We start from the raw sequence: 11,208 nt of genomic DNA, 5'->3' as shown, positions 1-11,208 counted from the left end.
TTTAACCAAACTTATTTTACTACTCGTGCTTTAAGGGCATGCAACCTGAAAAATAAAGTCAAGAAATTGTTCACTTGTACGGGATTGAAAAAGGTAAAAAAATATTTGTTGTTTTCTTTAACAATTATAACTGTTCCATCTCTAAAAACATGTTTTTCTTGTGAGAAACCCACTGTACTAGATTCAATAATAAGAAATAAAAGTAAAATTAATTTGGTAAGCTTTGGGAAAACACGCAAATGGCAGATAGAAACATTAATTGAAAACTAACATCTAATGTGCCGCGTTAGGAGTCGTGTCCCGTGGAACCACTGATACTGCCCATACGTATGTGCATTTCTCACCGTCATATTCACTTTAAGGTTGAAACAATTCTAAAATATAAGTGATTAGGTAATTTAAATTGTGATAAAATCATTTTAAGTCATTGATAAAATTTCAAACATACGAAATTACGGTAGTTTGAGTGAGATTAACTATAATAATTTTTTCATTAATATATGTTTCAAAATATATATATATATATATATATATATATATATATATATATATATATATATATATATATCTTATCTTAGAAACTCACTCATTATTGAAAAAATTATCTTGACCATCATACCATTATTAATATCTAATTACACACTTAAAATATGTATATTTCGATATGAAAAATATATTAAAAATTTTATATCAATTAAAATTAAGATAAAATTACTGTATTTAAGTGGATATAAATATAATTTTATAAGTCAGCTTTATAAGATTAAGTTAATTTAAAAATCAATCTTTTAAGAATTTTTTAAAATTATATATAATATATGTTTTCGACTGTGGATGACATAATGCAATTAAAACCATCTCTGAGTCCTTTCCTGGATTATTTTAAATGACGTTTTAACTATTATTTTTATTTAAGAAGCGTTGCAAAAGAAGTCCACATGGTATACTCAAAGTTTTCTTTTAAGTCAACCCGACTACTTGATTCAAATACGCCATCTTACTTTAATTTAACCATGGAAATTTTTAGAGTACACATTTTTGGTGTATTTTTTTTTTGTTCTAGATCCTAGACGAAGTAGCATGCTAGTTTCGGCGAGCGGACGATGTAAAAGACTAGATGTTCAAACAAAAGAAAGATGCTGAGACATTAAAAAGTGCAACGAGTCTACCGAAATATTTAGGCATACCTTATTTTAATTTTTAAGTCAACTTGTGCATGTATCTAATTTCTTCGCAATACACCGAGGGTGATATAGAACATGGGTTACGCGGATTACTATGGTGTTGTAAATTAAATATGAAAAACATGGTATCACAATGGTTTTATATTATATGTATGGTCAAATTAATTATCTGTTTTGCATGAATGAGAGTTGGGTAGAGGAATGAGAAGCATGAACATTAAATTTAGATGGAGAAATAAAGGGATCGAGAAAGTAGCACATGACTAGTAAGAGACGGAAAATGAAAGACAACGAGATGTACCATTGAGATGAACAAACCCCCTAAAATTTCGGTTTGAACTAATGAGGCAAACCAAGTTAGGACACATGTTTATTGAATTTCTCGGTAGCAAATGTGGATTACTTAAAAAACAACATTAAATTTTTGGTTACTTTATCATCTTTTTTTTCATTTCTTTTTTGCATTTCATTGTGAAGATGTGTTGGGTGGTGGTTCATATCTCCTTGTTTTTTATACCAAAAGCAACAGCGACAGGTGTTACAATCTATTTTGGTTGTTTGTTTCTTTCACCGCTAGAACCAACAATTGTGTTCCAAGCGACTTCAACCTCTGGAAACTGAAAATTGAATCAAGATCAAGATTATCACATGTAAGATACACAAACATTACCAAACCCATTTTAGGTACATGCCAGCGGTTTCGTCTCTGCGACTATCATGGTTGTTTGAACTTATTTTTCATCTATAATAAAAAACATTGCAAGAACAGTTTTATAATCAATCGTTAATATGAATACAACATAATTATAATTAAAAGAACGTTGCTGACACACTCTATAATACACTCTTCTAACATTTTTTTCTACTTTCAGTGAAAATAAATTTGAACTTCATTTGAGTTACTTGAAAGTTTATTTGCCATCCTTCAACCTTGCTTCAGGGCTCCATCTTTAGGCCCATAAGCACATGGTGTCATTTTGTTAGGACAAAATCATAAATGGGCTTCAACGTAAATTTATAATTGGGCTTCAACACCTAAACATCTTATTTTGATGAGTGTTTCATCTGCACCTCCAAGATCTCATCCTACACCTCCAAAAAAATTCCACTTTTAATCTTCTGACATCTCATCCTCCACCTCTAACTTTTTCAAAACTTTCATTTTTAACTTAAATAAATATTTTTTCATTTTCTTTTCTTTTTTATTAAAAACAATCTTCACCAACTTAATAATAATTTAATTTAATTTAAAAGTTAAATATTATTTAAAATAATTTTGTATTTTAATAATTAGTAAAATATAATTTATATTATAATAATAGTTATATTAAAAACATAAAATAAAATAATTAAAATAAAAATAATAAAAATAATAATAAATAATAATAATAAATTTGATTTAATATATTCAAATATATTAAATTATAATAGAATATTAAAATAAATTAAATAATTATTAAATTTTAAATAAAAATGAAAATTTTAAAAAACTTATTTATATATTAAAATCTATAAAATATGTTAATACTTTTGCTTTTTATTTAAAATTTAATAAATATTAAACTTAAATAAAAATTATAATATTACTTATTATATTTTTATATTTTAATAATTAATAAAATATGATTTATATTTTTAAAATAATTCTATTAAAAAAATTAAAAAAATAATAACTAAAATCAAAATCAAAATCAAAATCAAAATAATACTTAAAATCATATTTAAAATATTTAAATATATTAAATATATTAAATATTAAATTAAATTTAATAATTATTAAAATTTTAGAAAAATAAAATTTTGAAAAATTTGTTAATCAGATATTGATATCCGATAAGTTATAAATCAAATATGATCTGATAAAAAAGTTTTAAAATTTTATTTAATTTAATTTAATATTTTAATATAATTTAGTATATTTAAATATTTTATTTAATATAATTTTATTTGTTATTTGATAAATAATTATTTTAAAATTTTATCTTTTATTTAAAATTTAATAATTATTTAATTTAATTTAATATAATTTAATATAATTTAATATATTTAAATATATTAAATATTTTATTTAATATAATTTTATTTTCATTGTTATTATTTTTATTTTAATTATTTTATTTTTATATTTTTAATATAATATTATTATTACATAAATCATATTTTAATAATTTTTAAAATATAAAATTATATTAAATAATATTTGAATTTTAAATTTAGTTATTATTAACGTAGTGTAAAGTCTTTTATAAATATATTTATTAAAGTTAAAAATAAACTTTTTTATAAATGTAGGATAATGATGAGATTTCTGAAGGTCAAAATTAGAATTTTTGAAGATGCAGAATGAGATCTTGGAGGCGGCGTAGATGATACACTCTATTTTGATCTTGTAGTAACGACTCCAAAGAAAAGTTCATTTGTTTCCTTGGATATGTGCAGTAGGAAAGAGATAAAAAGACAATGGAACTGTTTGGAAACATCATTGGTCGATGAAATTTGATTTAATTACTTTCTTTTGGTAGTTAAATTTTCAAATCAATTTGTTTTTAATCTGTATAATTTGCAACATATTTCTTTACTTTACACTTGGCCGGTCGAGCTATCCCTGTTCATACATGATTGAATACAAAATCATGAATCCTGTGTTACAGTTTGAAGAATGAATTATGATGTGACCGAACGGTTCATAATTCACAATCTTAAGATAGGATATGAGTAATCAATTCCATCTTAATTTGCTAGCTGTTGACAGTGATTTGGTGAACAAAAAGTGGAATAATATAGTATCGTGGGTGGTTAATAGTTCATAAATTTGGTAGCTGGTGTAAGAATCGTGAACGATTCATAATTCGTAGACATATTGATAACTTTGACAGCTTCCTATATCACATTAACGTGAAAATAGACACGTTTCCTAATGAGGCCACTTCAATATTCTAACCACGCCTTTACTAATAGCTAAATGTTATGGTGAAATAGAAGTGTTATACGATGGTTTCAGTTTTGGAAAGATTAACATGTTGTTACAGTTCGGCGTATCAAGACACGAATCTTTTGTTGTCTTCCTCGTAGTTCCCGTAATCAGAATCATCACTTCTTGCTTTCTTCCGAATGTATCTATAGTTGGCGTACTGCAAAATTATCTACCATTGTTAAGGTTTAACAACTTTGTAGCCCTGTAAGAATGTGTTTGATGAGTATGTTCTGGAAAAAAAGAAACAATTTCTTATTAACAACAACAAATATTTGCATAAAAAAACTGCGTATAAAGGATACGAATAGATCCAATGCCACGCAACCTATGGCATCCAACAGCCATGGCATATTAGCTCTGATGCTTTCCCATTCGGTAGTTCTTACAAGAATACTGCACACATGACAGAACAGCAGAGGAATTAGAATATTGCTTAATTTCATTTTTTTCATAATAGAAGGCTGAAAAACATATGCAAGGGAGGGAAATAGTAACCTTCCAACGTAAGTGGCATTGGCGATCAATGCAAAGAGAAACATCAGAGGATTTAAGCCCTACAGTGATAAAGAGAGAAATCATCTATAAATCAGGGGAAATGCAATGTGAGTTATAATTTGAAAAAGAAAAAGGAGATTAAGATCATACAGTACCTCCACACTCCCTCGTTTAATCTGGCCATGGTTACGTAGTCAACAACTTTATCAGTAATTAACAAGAAAAAAAAAACACGACTGCAGAAAAAATGAAAAGTATTCAGAAATAAAAGAAAAAGTTCTGAGCCATACATTCAACCATATTTGAGGGAGCCTGCCACCCATATAGATCACAGCCATAAACCATCCTAACCATTGACCCAAGGCACTGTGCATGTTTTGCTCCTGTGATGAGTTCTAGAAATTAAGTGGCAGCAAGGTAATGGCAGTGTGTGAATAAATTAATCAAACAGTAACATTGCCAATCTGTATACCTGCAAGAGTAGCTTTCTTCCGTTGAATCTTATGTATCCCTCCTTCAAAGCATTACCCTGCCGGGGCAAGTTCATAGATGCTGCTAGAAATGTTCCATAGCTTGCCTGAAACACAGGAAGTGAATATGTATAAGGAGATCAAGACATATTACTGTGCCTCTAGCAAAACTTTGATGATCATGTCATACTTAAAAAAGTACATCACTTGGGAAAACAAATTAAGATAACAAGAACCTTTTGAGACATTGATACAAATTCTGTTAACCTTAATTTCAGGGATAAAAACTCACAGGGACAGATCGAGGGATGGGTCTAGGCTGTGTTACAGGCTTGGTGGAAGAAAGTGGAGGTGGCTCATCATCAGAGGATGAATCATTGTTCATTTCCATGGCCGAAGGGACACTTTTAGCAGCTCTCAAGTAGGTACCAAATGGTGGAGTATCATTACCGGCCAGAGATCTCGCTGACCTGTTTAATTAACTCAAAAACAAATAATTAGTTGAATAATCTCTTAATAAAACCATTATTTAACAAAATGTACTCATATGAACTGGGAATTGAAAGACAATTTTTACCTATAGTAGTATTCCCGTCGGGGCGTTGATTTGGGTTCGTCATTTGGTATTGCAATCCCTGACTGTGGCCCTGGTTTGGGTCTCAAAGGTTTTTTCTCTTCTTCCTGGGCCTATTAGTAATATTAATAAAAAAGAATAAATTAATGAAATATACGTGTTCTCTTTTAAATTATATTTCAATTTTGATGAGCAGAACCTGGCATGAGAAATTTGAAATTATTACTGTACCTCGTCGATGTTGATATTTCGACGACGCTTGTTCCATTTATAGATGTAGTCATAATAGAGGCTTTGAAGTACTAGCACGATCGTAGTGATTGTGTAAAGCTGCACATCACATAAACAAGCGATGTTAAGAACTTAAGTCTATTTATTTTTTATATAAATAAAAATTACAACTTAAAAAATATAAAGAAAATACTAATATACAATTTTTTGAGAACACAAAAATGGAAAAGGGAAGAGATGATTTCAAAAGAACGTTCCGGTTGATTTGTCTCTGGAAAGAACACAATAACACGTGTCCAATGGGTGGCCTTCAGCTTGGTGACATGTCATAGCCTTATTGTATAGTGAACAAGTGGGCGTACCCTACTTTTGCAAATATTTGTTTATGTTAATGGACATAAAAGTTTTCAAAGTTCATGATAGTATGTTTCCCAGTGTTACAGTTACAAATTTTATAATTAAATACGATTGATTGTAGAAAATTCAAAATTTAGTTTATGAAATACGTTTAAGTAAAATTGAGAAATACTTTTCTTGCGTTAGATTAAATTTTTTATATGAAGTTATTGCAATCTTGCTTTTGAAATACAAAATCAATTTAATTTTATGAAGGATCTTGTTAATAAATGCCTAAATAAATTAATTGTGGAAAAGAGATTTAATACATTTAATTCAATATTTCCAACGGCAGATTTAAAAGCAAATATTAAATAATTTTTTAAAGGGTTTTTTGTACAATAAATACCTTGACTCTTGCTACTAGAAGAGTAACTCTATTGGAAATGCACTCTTGAGAATCTGGAAAATTTTAAAACAAGCAATTCCCAAGCTAAAGATAATTTAAAGGTTTCGTTTCAGAGCTACATTGCTTTAAGATCTAAAACACCAAACGCACCAAAAAGAAATTTATAGAAATGGAAATAACACGCAGAGAGGGAATTCCGGTGCAGTAGTTACCAGAGCTGTGTAGTACTGAGTAGGCAACTGGTTTTGCAGCCATCCAAAAAAGCAAGTGGAAAAACAAAACACAACACACAAAAAAGATAAAAACAAGTAAATAAAGTGAGTCAACAATCACGATAAGTACAAATATATAAAAAACATTAAAGCAAGAAAGAACTGGAACAAGAACATGTATGGAACGAAACAAGTGTTTTAATTTTAATGTTGATGGTTAGAAGTCTGGTACCGTGGCAGGCTCCAGAACACAACCAACGAGATTGAACATGTCGCTGCATAAAAAATGGTTGAGGAAAGGAATTAGAGTAATTGTGGGAGTAATAAAACGTTGGGTTAAAATTAGTAGAGAAAAGAAAGAGGGAAAAGATGACGAACCCAGCGACCCAAGTGAGGAGAAAGGCTAGGGAGACACCATGGCTAGACTTAGCTCGAAAGTTGGTGATAATCTGAGGAATTTCTGCTACTCCCCAGCATATGAGACTGATGAAGCCCAAGGAAAAGGAGATTTCATCTTTAAGATCGCAGAGACAATCATCCAAGTAACGCTGAACCCAACCGACGCAGGGTTTGCTCTCCTTCACGCAGTACGAGGGAGCCATTTCTATTTTATTTCGCTCGTTTTGCTCACGCTGAGAGAGCGAGGTTTAGCGTGGGTGGTTTTATAGGAAGAGGCTACTGAATTTACCTCACTATAAGACACACTGCATAAAGTAATTAATTCGTGAAAAAACACGTTTGTGAGATTGGACCATGTTGTCCTCATCGGGTTTTCATTGCACAATTTGCTTTAAACAAAAATTTAGTTTTGCTACGTCTGTGGGATATTCTCTCAACCGATGCTATCAGCTGAGCTACATGTGATGTGAGTCTTTTCTTTCATTTTCGGTAGTGAACTCCATGTGAGTCTATATGCATGATTTTTTTGCATGTTACAATGTGTCTCTACTTATTTTATCAAAGGAAAGCAATAATGTTGTGAGTAATTAAGCAAGATATTGTATGTTGGTGTGCAATACACATCTTGGTCATCATGTTACACATGACAACACTAAGCAAATGGTTGCTCAAAATCTTCTTGTACTTTCTTCCTTTACAGAGATATTATTAGTTTTGTATGAGATTGGAAGAGTTTAAGGGGGCAGAGATGTCAAAAAAGTGTTGACATTATTTGTACTGTTCTCCGTACTGATTTCTTTGTTTCATCATCTTAAACAAGAAACTCTGTACCGAAATTAAGTCGCTCTGACCCGTAGTCCTGAACAGTAATTTCCTTTCGGAACATTCACAGCATATTCTGGAATGTGATGTCTAATTAATACTACTTTCTCACAATTATTATACTTTTTGTTAGTCAATATTTATTGAAAATTATACATTTTTTGTGAATGTTTTTGTAATTTTATAGCTTTTAAATAAGTTTAGTCAATAAAAATTTTGCTGCCAGCACTTTATTTTTAATTGACACACTTAACAATTTTGTGTACTGGCTTTCCAATTTTTTTAACTTTTTTTTCCTCGAAAGGCATATCCAAACAAAATTAATAGTTTGATATTACATCACAGGTTTTGTTTCATTTTGTTTTGTTTTGTTTGAGTGCACCAAACTATTCTCCGTCCAATTTCCAAAATTCTGATTCCAACCTTTTTCTACTTCACTTTTTTGGCCAAGTCCTCTTTGAAAAATGCATTCGGGGTTAAATGATCAATATACAATTTTCCTTGTCCATTTCAGCTATAGCAGAATTTGTTTAGTTGCATTATTGGCCAAAAAAAGAAAAATTCCACTGCTTGCTGGAATATGCTACTATTTGGCAAAGTGAGAGTCTTAGCAATAATGCTTAAGGGGAGACATCTTTGCATACGAACGAAGAGTCCGTTGTTTTGAATTTAATGCCACATTGAGTTCAAAATCTTTATCATTACATTAATGAATCTTTGCCGATGGTATATTTCTACATTTGCCCATTTTTATTAACATGATACTTTGTATTTGTATTTTGAAATAATTCATCAATATTTTCAATCAAGTCATTCATTGTTTGGCCTTTTTTGGCAGTGTGAAGTGACAGAAGTACACAAAAATGTAGGATATGAAGATTTGGCAATGAAAGTGGATGAATGATTCATATTATCCCAGCCAAGTTCAAGATAGCAGTGGTGTTTCGAAGCAGCGGTGTTGAACCTGCCCTCTAAACTCTTCTAGGTTCATCTTCCAAAGCAACTCCTCTCACCAACCCTTCTTTCTATTTTAACTAAAATAACATTAAAGAACTTATAATATCAAACGTTAATGTTTCTCAAAGTTAAATTAAAATTCTTACAAGACAATATATGGATCTCTTCAGATTCTAATCACCCAACATATTCATATTCATATGATGGATAATGTATACTCACTATCAAATTCATACAAAAAAAAATTTACTTATTATTCGTTATTCGTTAGATATCCATTTGTTATTTATTATTCCTAGTTACCTACGGACATTTAGAAAAAATTATTTTATAAATTTTTAAAATAAAATTATAAAATATAATATAAATTAAATTAGATATAAATTAAAATTAAAATTAAAAATTTAATTAAATTTAATTTAATAAAATATAAATTAATTTTAATTAAATCTAACTTAATAAAATATGAATTAAATTTTAATTTTAACTTTTTTATAAGTAATAAATATATGTGAGCATGGTATAATATAGTATCTGATTTATTTATAAATAAATATTAAAATATCTATTAACTACAAATAATAAATATCTTGTAAATTATTTACAGATAAAAATCAAATATATTTTTTTTTCAGTATTCTTTTCATCCTTATAATCATCATTTGCTAAAACCATCTACATCCGATATTCTTAAAACATTTCCGACACAGGTATAACCAACATTTGAAGTTAAGATATTAATAAATCTTATACTATAACCCTAGCTTATTAGATAAGAATAAGGAAGAATTAAATAAAAAAAATGGGGTCCATTGTTATGAAAAGGCTAATTGTTTTGGTTTGAGGAATAGAAGTGTTGATGACTACGGTGGAGATGAAGGTATAGCTTTGTGTTGTAGTGTTTGGAATGAATCACTGAGAAAGAGAAGATACCAAATTCTGATCCAGAAAGCAGTGACGAAAGGGACAAAGAAAACGGCGTCTGTGCGTCGCAAATCGGTGATTAATTTCCGTTGTTCAGTTTGTTCTGCTTACGTCAGCTTCATCATGTTTATCCTTTCTCCTAATCACCACAAACAACGACACTTCTCTTCTTCTATACACTTGACGTATACTAAGCCAATTCTACTTCTATTTCTTCACCACTAAATCACTTTTTCGTGCCGTGCTTCCATTCAAATGAACTTATCACCATTCCTTTCTAAAGATAAAACAGAAATCCCAAAATACACTTTCATTAATTCAGTAGCAACAAAACAATTTTATCTTTCTACGATGATACTGATTGCACTGCACATGCGTAATTCAAAGTGTTATTAAGTTTCAAGAACCAAAAATAAGACTTGCACTACTTATTATTGTCAAAAACTAGTTACGATCCTAAAATAAAGAGTACAATCATATATTTAGCACCTTATCATGAATAATTTTGAATTGGAGAATTATGAAATTTTATATTGGGAATGAATTTTTGTATGATATGTTCTTTGCTGTCAATTTTGTAAGTACATGCAATCTAAAAATATTTAAATATTGTTATAGATCACTTAAATGGCACTGTAACATATTTAAAAATTTATGATGAAAATGGTTTTGTATCTGTATTAGAATTCATTAAAGAAATGAGTATGAATCAAGAGTCCAAATTGAATAAAGTACGCAAATTCATAAAAAAGACATTTTGATGAGATTGTTAGTGATGATACATTGCATTCAACTACATTTTTTTTCGCATAATTTTTAAGACATATGTCTGATTCAATATTTGACCTGTAAATTGGTTCATCAGAATAATCATGGCGTATATATTCTGAATGGAAATGGTTGAGCCTAGGTTGAACTCTACTACATGAGTACCATTTTCATGGCGCACTTCCAAAATCTCTAATTGTCTTGTGCGATTGAGAAATAACTGACTGCAACAGTTACAGAGTTTTTCTTTTCACTAGTGCAGTGAGAGAATTTTACTGTGGTTATTTTTCACTATACGTCGCGGTTTACGAACCGCGGCATATTCAGCCGCGGTAGTAAGTCAGAGACTTTAGGTCGCGATTATGGCCGCCGTATATAGGTTGCGGAATATGCCGCGGTTGTCCAAGGAACCGCTGCCTAAATCCATTTTCTTAAAAAAAAAAAAATTTTGTC

General features: G+C 29.6%; 1 protein-coding gene across 1 annotated transcript; it reads right to left on the bottom strand.

The window, feature by feature from the left end:
* Positions 1–3,939: 3,939 nt before the first annotated feature.
* Positions 3,940–7,612, bottom strand: LOC124820887 (vacuolar lysine transporter YPQ1-like). Its single transcript, XM_047292673.2, has 12 exons — positions 7,264–7,612; positions 7,118–7,160; positions 6,886–6,912; positions 5,929–6,027; positions 5,701–5,810; positions 5,416–5,593; positions 5,126–5,230; positions 4,944–5,036; positions 4,809–4,829; positions 4,654–4,712; positions 4,461–4,551; positions 3,940–4,327 (listed from the first exon to the last, which is right to left on the bottom strand). Exons 1-12 carry the CDS (start codon positions 7,485–7,487, stop codon positions 4,223–4,225), a joined length of 1,155 nt encoding a protein of 384 aa, XP_047148629.1. The 5' UTR covers positions 7,488–7,612; the 3' UTR covers positions 3,940–4,222.
* Between the last annotated feature and the right edge of the window lie 3,596 nt (positions 7,613–11,208).

The sequence above is a fragment of the Vigna umbellata genome, chromosome 10 (assembly GCF_029865625.1).
Source record: "Vigna umbellata cultivar VRB3 chromosome 10, Vumbellata_1.0, whole genome shotgun sequence".
Classification (NCBI taxonomy): domain Eukaryota; kingdom Viridiplantae; phylum Streptophyta; class Magnoliopsida; order Fabales; family Fabaceae; genus Vigna; species Vigna umbellata.
The sequence above is the reverse complement of the archived record's forward strand: the minus strand, read 5'-3'. Positions and strand labels throughout refer to the sequence as shown.